Source organism: Daphnia carinata, chromosome 8 (assembly GCF_022539665.2).
Source record: "Daphnia carinata strain CSIRO-1 chromosome 8, CSIRO_AGI_Dcar_HiC_V3, whole genome shotgun sequence".
NCBI classification, from domain to species: Eukaryota; Metazoa; Arthropoda; class Branchiopoda; order Diplostraca; family Daphniidae; genus Daphnia; species Daphnia carinata.
Window position 1 is genome coordinate 3,510,412 of NC_081338.1, and position 14,655 is coordinate 3,525,066.

At 39.7% G+C, this 14,655-nt stretch overlaps 5 protein-coding genes across 5 annotated transcripts; 2 read left to right on the forward strand and 3 right to left on the reverse strand.

Annotated features, from left to right (window-relative positions):
- Window positions 1-268: 268 nt before the first annotated feature.
- Window positions 269-2,682, reverse strand: LOC130703746 (uncharacterized). Its single transcript, XM_057525197.2, has 8 exons — window positions 2,486-2,682; window positions 2,302-2,403; window positions 2,163-2,237; window positions 1,910-2,099; window positions 1,704-1,847; window positions 1,525-1,643; window positions 1,197-1,452; window positions 269-1,124 (listed from the first exon to the last, which is right to left on the reverse strand). Exons 1-8 carry the CDS (start codon window positions 2,615-2,617, stop codon window positions 967-969), a joined length of 1,176 nt encoding a protein of 391 aa, XP_057381180.1. The 5' UTR covers window positions 2,618-2,682; the 3' UTR covers window positions 269-966.
- Window positions 2,683-3,811: 1,129 nt separating this feature from the next.
- LOC130703757 (uncharacterized PPE family protein PPE24-like) lies at window positions 3,812-5,218 on the reverse strand. The gene is made up of 4 exons (XM_057525210.2): window positions 5,092-5,218; window positions 4,849-4,992; window positions 4,643-4,768; window positions 3,812-4,577 (listed from the first exon to the last, which is right to left on the reverse strand). The coding sequence occupies exons 1-4, from the start codon at window positions 5,095-5,097 to the stop codon at window positions 3,933-3,935; spliced, it is 921 nt and encodes a 306-aa protein (XP_057381193.1). The 5' UTR covers window positions 5,098-5,218; the 3' UTR covers window positions 3,812-3,932.
- Window positions 5,219-8,624: 3,406 nt separating this feature from the next.
- LOC130703764 (uncharacterized) lies at window positions 8,625-9,428 on the forward strand. Its single transcript, XM_057525219.2, has 2 exons — window positions 8,625-8,944; window positions 9,008-9,428. The coding sequence occupies exons 1-2, from the start codon at window positions 8,738-8,740 to the stop codon at window positions 9,347-9,349; spliced, it is 549 nt and encodes a 182-aa protein (XP_057381202.1). The 5' UTR covers window positions 8,625-8,737; the 3' UTR covers window positions 9,350-9,428.
- Window positions 9,429-10,297: 869 nt separating this feature from the next.
- Window positions 10,298-11,034, forward strand: LOC130703767 (uncharacterized). The gene is made up of 2 exons (XM_057525223.2): window positions 10,298-10,463; window positions 10,542-11,034. The coding sequence occupies exons 1-2, from the start codon at window positions 10,335-10,337 to the stop codon at window positions 10,818-10,820; spliced, it is 408 nt and encodes a 135-aa protein (XP_057381206.1). The 5' UTR covers window positions 10,298-10,334; the 3' UTR covers window positions 10,821-11,034.
- Window positions 11,035-11,435: 401 nt separating this feature from the next.
- On the reverse strand, window positions 11,436-13,527 carry LOC130703756 (methyl farnesoate epoxidase-like). Its single transcript, XM_057525209.2, has 9 exons — window positions 13,402-13,527; window positions 13,101-13,343; window positions 12,623-13,044; window positions 12,441-12,564; window positions 12,308-12,376; window positions 12,137-12,245; window positions 11,953-12,070; window positions 11,748-11,892; window positions 11,436-11,678 (listed from the first exon to the last, which is right to left on the reverse strand). The coding sequence occupies exons 1-9, from the start codon at window positions 13,481-13,483 to the stop codon at window positions 11,479-11,481; spliced, it is 1,512 nt and encodes a 503-aa protein (XP_057381192.1). The 5' UTR covers window positions 13,484-13,527; the 3' UTR covers window positions 11,436-11,478.
- Window positions 13,528-14,655: the final 1,128 nt, after the last annotated feature.

Genomic DNA, 14,655 nt, shown 5'->3' on the forward strand with positions numbered 1-14,655 from the left:
TCGTTACGTTGAATTCTTTTTCGCCTACCCATAGCAACTGTTGTCAATGATTCGATTACACGCAAGCAAACCAGCAAAATCATTCGCGTGCTTCATCGGAATCTGTTCTATACAATCCAATGACACAAACGTTCTGTGCGCTCGTATTCCTTCGGCACACGCGTTCGCTATTGGCTAGACTAGTGAACACGGGCAGAATCATTGATTTACCACCATGGCAGGTTTTTTCTTACAAAAAGATATTAGATTTTACAACCTTTAAAAAATACTTCAAAGACTTCGGCGGGAAGGTACGTATTTAGTGGCATCCACCAAAATGGGAGGGGAAAAAAATCGTTGAAAATTTTAAACATCAAAAGGTCTGATTGCATCGACTTCTTCGGGGACCACTACGCGGTATTAATCAACATACAACGAATCTTTCGCAACCCTTTCGTCTACATTGTCCATCATCCAGATTCGTCGATAGTTGCGTAAGCGATATGAATGGGATTTGGCGAGTTGACGTGGAACTTACATGAAAATGGGAAGGATAATAAAAAAGCGGATAAAGAGGCATTGAGTAATTGAACCCAAAGTAGAGGATTTTGACATGATAGTATCTACATTGGAACGGACACGCGGCAAGTAAAATACTGGCCCTATAAAGAAAAACGACGTAAACCACAAACACCTACCAGGGAACTTAGCTAGTTGAAATTCTGGATGAAAATTTATTATTTTAACACGCCCCTTTAGAACGAAATGGCAACTGTGGGTGTTTGATTGTCTTCTGTGTACAATGGACTGATAACATAACGAAGTAGCTGAACCCAGTAATTCGACTTCTACTTCTAATGCCTTGCAATTTTATGGAGAACAACGTTAAACTAAAAACGAAACAAAACGCTTACATGACTTTTCCGCTTCTTAAGTGTAAAAAGATGCGAAAATTTCAACTCAAAAGTCTGTCACAGAAAACTCTTATCAGTTTCCGAAGGCAGTAGGATATCGGGAAAAAGATGGTACCTTGCAAGGGTTAAACACTGGTAGACAGGCATGAGTCGATTCATCTGTTTCCTCAAGATTGTTTTTGCTGCAACTTCTATTGAAAGAAAGACTTCCGTTCACCTGCACAGAAGACCCTATATTTGAAATAAGAATGAAATTGACAATTCATTGCTAAGGACAGGCAAACGATGAATAGTATTTGTTACCTTTCGATGAGATTTGTATTGCATCAGAAAGCGTTCGCTCAGTAACGTAAGTAGTCGATCCCGTGCATCGGCGAGAACGAGGTAAGAATCCGCGTGGCGTAGTATAACTCTTGAAACCGTAAGCAACAGGTGCCCATGCGTCTGTTGTGCCCACACAGGTCGGAGTCGCATTGTTAAGCCGGAGTTTCGGCTTAGTAGCTTGGCTCTCTGTAGAAGACTCTCCAGGGAATCGGTTAAACCTTATCGGACGCGTAAACTGTATCAAAGAAAAATAATCGCAAGAGCGACATGATAAGGGTTGTTTGGATGTCCAAAGAATAGGCTTTACATCGAGAAGACTGTCGGATTCACTGCTGCTCATGTCCTCCGTATTTGCATGATCCGCCAACGTCGTTTGCTGTCGCTGGGTGTAGGAACGTAATTTTTTAAGTAACTTTTCTTTGGCATCTACAAATAAAATAATATAAACGTGAAATTTTTGAACTAACAGAGAAGCTGCTGAGTTACTTAATGAGGTAGTTAAAAATTCAGGACAATCTTTGACAATTTCTTTAAATGTATCCTGTAGAGTTGCTTTAACCATCTGAAAAAATTCACTAGCATCATGTTGGTCATTAGAATTGCTCTTTTCTATCAGCTGATTGGGAGACTCTGCTTTGCAAAACTAACTGGTTAACAAGCAAAAATGAAAAAAATGAAAAAAGAAAAAGAACCTTGGGGTGACTGCCATAATGGGTTGTCAGAACTTTCAGTACGATGAACACAAAGCAGGTTGCTTTGTAGTTTTGAACTATCCAAATTTTTCCTATATTTCTTACTCACAGGTTGCAGAGAACAATGGTTAATACTGCTGGTAGTTTTTCTTTGAACATAACAATGTTTCAATGGAATACCCAAATCTCCCTAGAGGTTTAACACAAACATTTTTATTGCTAGAAAGTCTATCAAATGGCATTTTTTAAGTACCAATGTAGATGGATTTTTAAAATTTAATGGTAAAACAGTGTTTCCATGTGGGGATTCCTTCAGCTTCTTAGAAGCCTTAGATAAACATACTAAAAGAATGCAATTTTTTTTTCATTTAGATAATGATGGTAGAACTTACCAAAACTTTTGATGAACTTGGCTCGAAATGCTTTTCATATTTTGATTGGCTTTTGTTGAAATGCAGAGATCTATTTTTTGTATTCACAGCAATAACGGTTTCCTAATTGTTTGAAAGAATAAATTGTGTCAGATCATTTGAAGCACTGAGAAGCCTAATGTAGAATTGCCACGACAAAATTTACCGTCATCCCACTGCTTGTAGCAGCAGAGGTATACTGAGAGGCCTGACGTTTATTACTGATCGGCCTTACGACAGGTTCAATTTTCTTCAACCTGTTGTTGCAGTACACGTTCTTGGGAGGCTCTCTATTCATTTTTTTTTATAGGGATCAAATGATTAACAAAGAGTTTGATAAGTCCGTTTGTAACTACAACATTTGCAGCAATTCTGTAATTAATTTTTTACTGATGTCCAAAATGGCTGACACATTTTTGAAACATGAAATATGGAGTAAGGGTTACCGATTAGCAAACAATCGAGAAACGGTTGGCGCAAAATAAGTCCCTAAACCGACATCGAGGACTTCTATCTTTTACTACCGTATTTTGAATACTCCTTAAAATGAAATTAGAAAAACGGGTTTCGAAGAAGAAATCACTGTTAAAAACTACGGGCTGGTTCATCTATCAAAATTACACATAGGTTTTACTGCCGACGATAACGCAATGGTGTCCTAAATCCCGCACAAAGTCTTCATTTTCGTTTTGAGCAAGTCGGCACGAGCAGGTTTTTAAAGGTTTTTTCGTTGCCTGTCTTTCCGCCGTACGATTCCGATTAACAACATTCACCATATAAGAAACGCGATTTAATTTTCCTATTTTTTGCCCGGTTACTTGCCGGTACTACCAGTGACAACGTAACTAAACCTTTAACGTAAAAAACTTGAACTATTTTCGACATTAAGTTTAACAAGTTTTCTTCAGTAACGACGAAAAACTAGTTTTAATCGAATGGTCTTTTAACGCCCTTTCCCAACAACGACGAAGTTTAAACGTGACAACCCCATATAATTTGAGATTAAATGGAAACGCTTTGCGTTAATTACGACGATTTTATATTTGATTTTTTAATGTATAATAGCAAAGCAATAAAAGCACCGAAAGGAACGATTCAAACTGGCGACATTCTGGAAATTACAAGAATCATAACCAAGTTCTTCACCAAGGCACTTGTTTGCAACTGCTGCACTTGTTCCAGTTCAGTTGATTCGAAAAACTTGTAATTATACCATTCCTTTTTTTTTTAATGAATAAGGAAAATCTATGTATTTCTTGATGAGTTTTGTGTGGTGTAAATGTAACGATAACAACCGCGATCACAGAAGCTCCAAACGACAAATAGGGTTGAGACAAATGAGGAGCAGATCCCATTTGGTTGTCGGCACCCAATTTGACGTAAATGCATCAAACGTGTCCCGGTTGTCAAACTCTCTAGCTTTTGCAGAAAGTTTCCTTTACATGTTTAGACAGATAAAAAGAACCCTAATGTTCCCTCCTTTGGTATAAGCATAAATAACGATATTTATTGCATAATCTCTTTGCAAAATACAGTATTAGGGAAAGACAGTATTTATACAGTTTACAAGTTTTGAAAATGGAAGGAAAGATTTGCTGTTGTGGTTGAAACCCTTAGTTCTTTGGGCGAAGCCAATAAGGCACAACAGTCATTGGGACTTCGTAGGAGTTAAGAGTCTTAGTTCTTTGGCCGCTAAGACTGCTAATTCTATTCCCATTGGATGGGGCAGTATAAACTGAGTCGAAATACGAAGTAGACACATATTCTGGCTCTCTATATGCTGGAGCAGAATGTGCAGGAGTAGAGTAAGCAGGAGCAGAATAGGCCGGAGCAGAGTAGGCCGGAGCAGAATAAGCCGGAGCAGAGTAGGCCGGAGCAGAATAGGCCGGAGCAGAGTAGGCCGGAGCAGAATAGGCCGGAGCAGAGTAGGCCGGAGCAGAATAGGCCGGAGCAGAGTAGGCCGGAGCAGAATAGGCTGGAGCAGCGTAAGCTGGTGCAGAGTATGCTGGGGCAGCGTAAGCTGGAGCAGCATAAGCTGGAGCAGAGTAAGCTGGAGCGGAGTAAGATGGGGCGGAGTAAGATGGAGCAGAGTAAGATGGGGCGGAGTAAGATGGAGCGGAGTAAGATGGAGCGGAGTAGGAGCCAGTTGTGGATTCAGATTCATCGTACTTAGGATATTGGATTTCACTTTCCGTTTGGGCATTGGCCTCATATTTATCCTCAGATTTTTCTTCTTTGTGGGCATCAGAGCTGGCAGTCTAATTACATTGCAATAGATATTAGAATATTAACACGTTTGATCTTACTCATAACTGAAACTCACATCTAAAGACTTCTGCTCAGAAGACCCTTTATTCTTGTCGGCTTCAGCGTCTGATTCGCTTTTCTCCTTGGCATCGGCATCTTCTTCATCGTCTCCACTATCATCGTCCTCCTCATCGGCATTGGCCTAAATAATGATAGAAACATGCAATTAAACAGCCAAACAAACCGGACAATGCGTTTTAGACAAGATCTAATTGAACTCACGTATCGTCTCTCTGATGCGTAATAAGTTGGCCCTCCGTACGAGAATTCAGAAGAGGCCATCTCGGACGACGTTTGGTAAGAATAAGCCGGGGAATTTGAATAACCCGCTACAGCGACGGCTAGTAGAGCAGCGAAAATGATGAGCTGATGGAAAAAATCACAAAACATTAGTTGGGAAAATTTTCAAAGATTGCAAATTACAGATCGATAGCTGATTAGGAGTGTGTAAGTTCCATTATTTACCTTCATGTTGATTGAATAGTGAATTGGTTAAAGCAGTTGAATGACTGATGCCTCTAGTTCGGTTGCTGGCGATTTTATACCAAATCTAATCGGCGATTACAACGTATGGGAGGTGCTGTGTGTAATAGAATCGAGCGAAAGTAATCATATAAAAGAGGTTACCGGGATGAATAGCAGAAGGACGAGTTTTATTGCCACTACTAGTTGTATAGAGTATAGGTTTTGTTTGTCACACGCACACACACGGAGACGTGGACTAATTTGCCAATGTGAGTTGAAGTATGTCAAATAAACCTGTTTTGGTAGGTCGCAAAGTGCTGGTTTTTTTCGGGACTGTCTACAGACGATCACCTTAAGTATTGGTACACGAGTTCGTGAAGAAACACTAGCCCTGCCTCACATCCAGATCAATGCTGAAACATTGTTCGTGAATTAGAAAACATTTTTAAACACACCCGTTCAATTGTTTTCTTAATAACGAGTGAAGAGAGAAATGAATTAAGTGAAAAATTATTTGGATTTAAAAGATTCGGGTCGAAGGGTAAAGCGTGATTTTTCTTGCTGGGTGATGAGCTCGTTACCTTACCCGCTCATCAAGTACCGGGGAATTAGGAGTAAAAGTAAAGAAAAGCTTTCAAATTTTGACAATAGCTTATACCATTCGTTGCTGTCTTGTTTATATCGATTGATACCTCGTGCAATCACGAAGCTCCTAGGCGACGTAAGATACAATATTTGCTTCCGGCTGAACATGTGACCCGTTTCAAACATAATTCTTACATAAATCGTGAATCAGGTGCCATTGCCGATAAGTTTATTGAAGATAAAACCAGCTGTTGCAGAATTCGCTTTCGTTGTTTTGTAACCAGTTATTGAAGTATCATCAGTTATTAATACGGCAAAATAAATGCGTTGAACCGGATCGAATCGTCATGGCAACGGACGCAGAAGCTGGAAATTGAATTGAAATATACCGCATACATCTTACAACAATCCTGCGTTCACATTTAACCCTACATTAAGCAGATTATCAGAATATAACACTAAAGTCAATTCTAGTTTCGTACTTTTGCAGAACATTACGCCCCAATTATAACGCACCGAACTGGGATCCTAAGATGACTCAACAACGTACAAAATATTTTTCGCATTGATTATTTGAGCGAACAATAACATTTCACTGGTCGTTTTTGTGCATAATTTTTTGCTTCAATCCATTAGACCGTTGACCTCGTACTAGAACCGATTCTTCATCATTCATTTTTGTAGTGCAAACAGGCTGTCAAAAACGACCTAATGTCATATACTCTTCGAAACAGCTATTAACATATGCCGATCCATTCTCGCAAAAATGAGAGGATAAGTAAGATAAAAAATAAAAATAAAAAAAGCGGATTTAACCTTGGAAAACAGGTTTTAAGTAGGGGAAAGAAATTAATATCACAGGACGTTTTAGTTTATTCAAAGGTACATTGGACTGAATTTCCACTTGTTATGTATGCAAAATTCAGCAAACATTTCAATAGGATACGAAAAACGATTAAGGCTTGGTGAGCTGTCAATTTTTCAACCGCGTTTGCCTCTTCAATTTTTCACAGGGAAATGAATAACGCTAAAGCAAAAATGAATCAATAAAAATACTAAATAAAAAAAAACTTATAAATTAAAAAACTGAAAATTATTGTCAGCGACCTTGAGTTATTCTGCCCCCATTTTTCAGTTCACTTTTGCCAGAGGATATTGAACTAAATCGTTATCTTACTTAGCAATGCACGTGTTGGCCTAATTCATGCACCAGTAAGCCGTCGTTCACATTTGACATGCACCTCACGTTTAACACAGTCACGCTCAAGCATCATACCATTCAAAAACAATTGCCCGACTAACTCCAGTGCTCGTCAAGCTTTTGAAAAGAAAATACCGGACAGTTGTGGTGCAACGCCCCTCTCGATTTCAACTGAATCTCGTTTGGCTTAGCATTTCTAGTTTTAGTTAAAAAAAAAAAAAACTTTTTGCTTACCCATCCCTTCCTTTGCGATTTTCAAATATTCCTACCCTCCGTTCTAAGAAGGTCACGTAATCCTGAACCCCAGGTAGACCAGACAAAGAAAATCCCGTTGCAAACGCGTCCCACCCAAACATGAAAGTCATTGACGTTGCCACCGCCTCAATTGCTAGTTTTTATTTAACTGTTCATATTCAATTATATTAGTACAAAAATAAATCAGTATTTAGGGTAGCTGATGGGTTTGTAAACTGGGGCAGATGGGGTAGGGTAGGACGTACGGCCGATCTTGTTGTCATCGTCATCATTGCTAACGTTGGCATCATCTTCATCATCTTGCTCAGATGTTTGGGCAGTCTGAAAAATGTAGCATAACATAAAAGTAGACGATTCTTTTTTTAATGAATAGGTAATCAAACAGACCGTTGTAGAATAACCAGTTGCAGGGTAAGCGGCTTGGTATTGAGTCCTTTCCAAGGAAGCGATTTCGGCGGATGAGGCTTCTTCGGAGGAAACGGGTGTCTTGATGTAAGCCGCGGCTGCGACAGCGAAAAGAGCAGCAAAAATGATGAACTGTAAATGTTGAAAAACGTCAAAGTTTCGAATGATATCCAGTAAGAAATGTGTGTTGCAAATTGTAACTGAGCAATTCGAAGCTTACCTTCATGTTGGAAGAATTGTGGTGTCGGTTGAAGCAGTTGTAATACTGATGCCCCTTTGATTGTTTTTCGATGATTTTATACCAAAATTTTATTCAGATAACCCGTAGAAGGCCGTTTTTTATTTCGGAAAGTAATTGGGTAACGGGGTTATTGGAATGAATGTAAAAGCACGTACTGTTTCATTGCTTCCCTATTTGAAGTAGACGATGAAAAAGTACTTGGGGGTCATTCGGCTCATTTGTTTTTTTAGAAACAACATAGTTTTACAGTTTGTCCTTAACACAGTAGATGCAAAACCGTAGATAAATCATTACATTCCTTCATAAAATGTGTCTTACGCACGAGTTCCAATTAAGTGCATTCTGAACAATCATCAAAGCCTTACAAAAAGATAGGCTTCAAGGTAACAAACAACCTAATCGCGTTGAACTACAAAAATATTGTCAGTGATACAATCGCACCACTCCTTTTTGAGTTCAATTAATATAAAATCTGACAGCCCGATGACAAAACAATTTCGCGAAAGCCTCAACACATTTCCATTGTATTTTTATTTCAGCTGAGCTGTCCGTCAACCCCAGCACGAAATATTGTCGATACAAAAAAAAAAAAACATTTTTTATTTGACGCCGTGCGGGTGTCGGGTATACGAATATGCAACAGAAGTACGTCACGATTCGTGTTGCAACACATTCATGTTAAGGACGTGAACTTTTGTTAAAAAAAAAAACGCACACCTACGTCGACGCAGCCCCACATTCGTTTAGATTTGTCCTTCTCTATAAACATTCACCGTGTTAACTCCCTGTTCTCCAATAACTTTCGCTCAGATCCATCACGCAAGCAACCCACGCCACATCAACAGCGCAACAGCTCGTTATATTTCGCGTTAAACTTTGCTATAAAGTGGTCTAAAAACCGTTTTAAAACAATCAGTCGTACGACAGCATCAGCCAGCTAACCATCCATCTGCCATACCATGGAAATCAAAAGCGCAGTTATAGTTCCAGTTCTAATGGCTGCGCTATTTGTTAACACATTTGCAGCATACATCACAACACCCGCTTATTCTACAGTTGCCTACTCGGAAGTGGATTCCGCCGAACAAAAATCACACGAAGCCACGTATCCGGCTAAGATTTCTTACGGTTCGGCTGCAGCCGCCTATTCGAATTCAGAAGAAGAGGTGGGTCTTAACGCCAAAATTATTTAAATAAATTCAAATTAAATTTTATTGTTGCATTTCTAGTCGATTCACGGTGAAGACGAAGGCGATGAAGGGAAACATGTCAATGTTGGAATCGAATATCCAACGTACAATGAGGCGGAATACGTAACGACCTCTTATCCTTTTCATATCGACCCCTATCCCGGGGATGGCACAGTATCCTATACTACCGTTGCTTATTCTGCTCCCATTTATAATGAGCCACAAGTGGCTGCTACCTACACTCCACCGGATTACTCGGTTCCTACCTACACCGCTCCTACGCTCGATGTTCCTATCTATAGATCCCCCGCAGTATTGCCGTACTGGATGCGGTCTGGATACGCAGAGAACTCTATTGCGAACAATGCTCTCGCATACTAACTAGCAAACTGTTTCCTAGGCCGAAGATGAAAGCAAATAACTATTTATCAAATGTAGCAATAAAATTATAAATAAATAAGCAGAGTTATTCAAGAGGTTTTTACTATTGAGTTTTCACATTTGGGAAATGATGCGTTCAAAGTTCTACCTCTCAGGACCACCTTTTTACGATTTGACAAGTCCAAACTTGTTTGCTATTTGCATACGATTAAAAATGCCACTTAAAAGTACTATTAGGATATCATATTCATCCATGCAAAGGCACTTTATTAAATCTCCGTAGAGTGTTTAACATCGAATTGATGTTTCATGGACTGGGAAACTCATTCGTGGTTGGCTCGGGAAATCACCGATACCAATAGAGATACAAAGAAATACGTTACACTTTTGGAGCTAACTGCAGATATGGACTAAAATGCAGTTCAAGAATCTCGTGCCAATCTCGTTTTTTGAAAATAGCTGATAGACTTTCGATAAGGTGTTAGTTGACGCAACCCAGAAATGAAAGTTGCCGCCTTACATAAAAAATGAAAGCAATATAGGAACAATACCAACTGAAGGTGCATTCATTTGGTTTGGACTAGTTAAAAAGCGACGACATTTCGGGGTTTTTTTTATCGGGAAAAATTGCAAGATGAAGCAATGCCCTTATTTCTTTTTTTAAATTCTTGCTTCTAGACGTTGGTGTTAAGGACACGTCGTGATTTCGTGAACTCATCAAAACGCCGAAGAATTTTATCGCACACCTATGACAATCATTTCTGGCTGGACTGCGTTTTTCTTGCTATTAAGATGCATTTCTCGCTCTACTTTGGCAACATGTACAACCCTTGCTCAATAACTTTCGCTGAAATTATTCAAAATTATTCATTTGTCAACTACTTTTCTTTATTAAAATTTTCCCTATAAAATGGAGTAAGTCAGTGCCCAAGAAGCATCAGTCGTTTACCTGTTACAGTCCCGTCTACTACCCCAGTTGACCATCATGAAAGCTAACACCATAGTGATACTTTTACTTCCAATTTTATTGGCTGTATATTTTACTGATGGGACTGCGTCGTACGGTACATCAGTAGGTCACGTTGCAACTGTACACGCGGAATCGGATGAATACGTAATTCAAGTCTATATGCATGTGCCCTAACACTCTATCTAAATTTAAACTCTGTTTTCCTATTTTTGGCGTTGATAGCATGGCCGACCAGGTGATGAAGATGACGACGACAACGATAACGACGAAGAAACTGACCATAAAAAACTGTACTCACGCTACTCTGGTTCCGCTCACGCTGCGCAGTCCTACAATGCTCCGGCCTACGTTGCAGCCCCAACTTACTCGACTCCAGCTGTTGCAGCTGCAACTTATTCTGCTCCACTTGCAGTCACTTCCGATTATGCGGTTCCGGCTTACGAAGTTCCTGTCCATAACACTGAGGACCCTTTTTTGCCATACTGGTTGCGTTCGGGTTAAACAAAAAACGTAACTTCTCATATTCCTCCCTTAAGCTATCGCTAATCTTCTCAATATTCATTCTGAAGCCAGCTTAACAAACATGTAAAACAAAAACCCTAAGCTATCATTCATTATTAATCATCTTTTACTATTAATTTTCAATATCATTTCAATCAGCCAACTGGAGTTACCATATATACTTACTATTGAACAATACACTAATTATTATAAAGTTTCGTGGTAGGATATATTAGACGGCTGCAGCGCATACCGTAAGTTATAAGAAAATAAGGAATACAATCAGCATATATATGTTTAGAGAAACTACTGTTTCATATGTTTTCCTCCACGTGAAGAATAGACGAATTTGTTCCAAAAAAAGGCAATAAGCGGACTGGGAAGGAAGAGTAATCAACAACTTGTTTAGAATCTGGTTTTTGAGGATTATAAGAATAGAGGGGAGTGAAAGGAAAGGCGGAATAAAGATCTCTAGTTGAGGAGTGTCAATGTTCTTTAGTTTCGCCAGCATTTGTTTCCTGATCGTATAAAGAAACCTGTTTAGACGCAGAGATGATTCGATAGCTTTACATTTGCTATGTCCTTGATCAAATTATTATTTTAATTGGAGGAATCAAATAAAATGAATGTCACGTGGGTTTCTTATAGGTCGTACAAGTTAAAGAGCTTGCGTTACTGTTGATCGAGGTTTGGCAACTGCTTTAAATCCATCGTATGCTGATGTGAAACCGACTACGGGTTCCAATGTCGGTAGGGGTTGTCCTGGAACAGCGCTGAATTCAAACGTCTTCACCAACGACGACGTGAAGAGGAAGTAACTGTTCCTCGTCAACGGCTCTCCTAAACACATTCGCTTTCCTGCGTGCGATAAATTTTGAAAAATTCTTCAAATTCAAGTGTTTCCATGATCAAAAAATCGAAACGTACCAACTCCGAACGGAATGTGGTTTTCGTTCTTCACAGTCTTCGTCATGTCGACATTCAAATGACGTTCTGGACGGAAACGATGGGGGTCTTTCCAAGTGTCAGTATCGTTAAGGACCGAATCGATATTGATTGATAAAATACTCCCCTTTAAAAAACATGATTGCATCACATTATTGTACTCCATCAAGTTTCTTTTTCAACTTACTTTAGGTATAGTGTAGCCTAGAAGTTGCGTATCCTTCATGGCGCGATGAGGAGCGGTCACCGGAGCTATGGTGTTCATTCGTTGAACTTCCATGAGCACAGCATCAGTATAGGGTAGGCTGGTTATTAGAAATAGACAAATACGTTTAAAATAGTGAAGAAAAATCAATGGGCATTGATGATACCTAGCTCGGAGAGCCAAGGATGGCAGAGCAGTGCCACACACTTGATCCAGCTCCTCCTGCATTTTGCGTTGCACTTGCGGATAATGGATGAGATAGAGTATGGTAAATCCTAAACAACACAATAATTTTTTAATTAAATAAACGTAATTTTTTGAATTAGTGAAAGCAGACCAATGGCGTTGGTAGTGGTCTCAGATCCACCTGTAATCAGATCTTGAACGGTGGCCACCAGTTGTTTGTCTTAAGACAAGAAAATGTTCTCAAAATTTTTTACATTTTTTGTTAAAATCTATGACAAGCTCACAGGTGAAAGTAGTTGAAGAATTCTTGACAGATTGTTGTTTCACTTCGTCGAGATAGGCGTCAATAAAATCACGAGGGATATCAGCTTCTACGGATCTGGTTCTTTCGTGTTGTTCCACCGTCTCCTGCAAAACATTTCGCATTTCATTTCACCTCATTTTGCTAGGCTTAAATATGACTGACTTTAATAAATGCTTGTAGAGGTTCGAACATGTCCGATTCCACTCCAAAATAGCTTCTTAGGCGAGGAAACATTTGCAGTAGGAATACTGGAACGGGGACATTAGCCCGGACGGGATTACCAACTCGAAAATACAGGTCGATATCTTCGAGAAAACGTTTGAATTTTGCATCGTTGCGCTGGAACCTCTCTCCGCCGACGATAGCCCACAAAATGTTGACAACCGAAACGACAAAGATGCCCTTAAAATCAACCATGTAATCTTCGTTGGATTTCCCTTGGTTTCTGATCTCGTCAATCAGATCTCGGATCTCTTCCATCGTTTGATACTCGATGGAGCTCTTGCCGAATCCCATTTCTCTCAGCTGACGCATAGTGAATCGTCTCTGTTCACGCCAGAATTCTCCATCAGTGAATGCCACACCTGAAATTAGTTAATTAGCAAAACGTATGATCGAACTTCGAAAACAGCAAACAAACCTAATTTCTCCCCGAATGTGCGGGCAAGAATAACAGAGTTGGAGGGTCTGCCGTTCAAATCGTCATTAAGCAAAGCTTCTTTCACAGCTTGCGGCCCGACCACGGAGATGAAGGGTTGGTTCGGTCCCACGTAAAAACCAGCCACTGGTCCATAGGTTTTAGCAAGCGTTTTCATTGTCCGGTACACCGGCTCTCCATTGGACAAGAATGGAAGGTAGCCCAAAATCGGAACACCTCTTGGTCCTATTATTCAAATTTTATTTTAAAAAACAGCAACGTGAAAATTGTTTTTAAATGTTACCAGGTGGGAAATTGCGTGGCCGCTGTGACGCCTTGATGATCAGCAACACCAAGACGGCGAGTGAAACGGCTTCGAACAACATTCTTGCTCAACTAGTATTTGGCGACAGACTCACAATTGTAGTATGCTCATCCTTTAGTTTATATACTCATGGTTGGTCGTGCTAAATGATTATGAGTGTCTTGTTGCTGGGTGTGAAACCCCGTGACAGAGCGTGACCATGACTCGGCTTTCCCTCTTCTACGGTGCACCATCACTATCAAGATGGACAAAACGTGAAGACATACAGAACATTTCGGTGTACGAGATCAACGCACGGACATGTTTAGAACATACTTCCAAAAAGAGCAAAGGTTATCATGTTGACTCTTTTTTGTGGTTCACTAGTTTGAGCGGTTCTCGGTAACGAGGACCGCCAATATGAAATGTTTGACGTCACATTCAATTCAGCGGTCACAAGACAGGCCGTTCTACCGAATTCCCAAGAAAGAAAGCGGGTCCATTTATTAGCCTTTCGAATTGTATGTGTATTTATATTCGTTATTCAAACGTTTCAAAATCGATGAAGGTTGAGATTGGAACACTTGCTGGAGGCAAAAGGTGAAGTCTTTCAACTTTGCAAACTGAAAAAAAAAGTTCGCAAAGTTGCCTTGAGCTTTTTCAACTTATGACCGATTGCCCCCAATTTCTCGTTTGTTTACGCTGATTGATGCTGCAATCTGGCTGTCGAACCCTAACAGGATGTTTAACTTGATCAGTTTCTTTATGTGAGTGGGAAAAAATGATATGCTCCTTACTAGGGATCGTATTAGTGACGTCCTCAACAGCCTTGATGTATCGACAACCTTGTACCATCAATTGCAAAACGCTTTGTAGCATCCACGAGACGATGCGGTTCGTTGTAGCTATCGCATTATTTGATTAAGCTTGAATTTGCGAACGTCAACAACCTTGGCCACTAGTTCAGTTTGCAAACCTAGTAATTTGAAACACTGATTTAAGAGTTCATAATACTTGAACTGCTTATAAAGTCAGAAACCTTTCGAAGGCTACAAAGAATGAATTCAAGCTTTTATTTCAATTCCTGAGCGTGACATTTTCATAAATGAAGTACCATAACAACAACGGCAGAAGCATCTATCTTCAACCTCAGGGCACAGTTTGGGAAAACAAAGAAAATGCAACACTAATAAAAAATAATGCACGGACAATAAATAAATTAACTCTACAGCCAAAAATCACGAGAATGGTTTC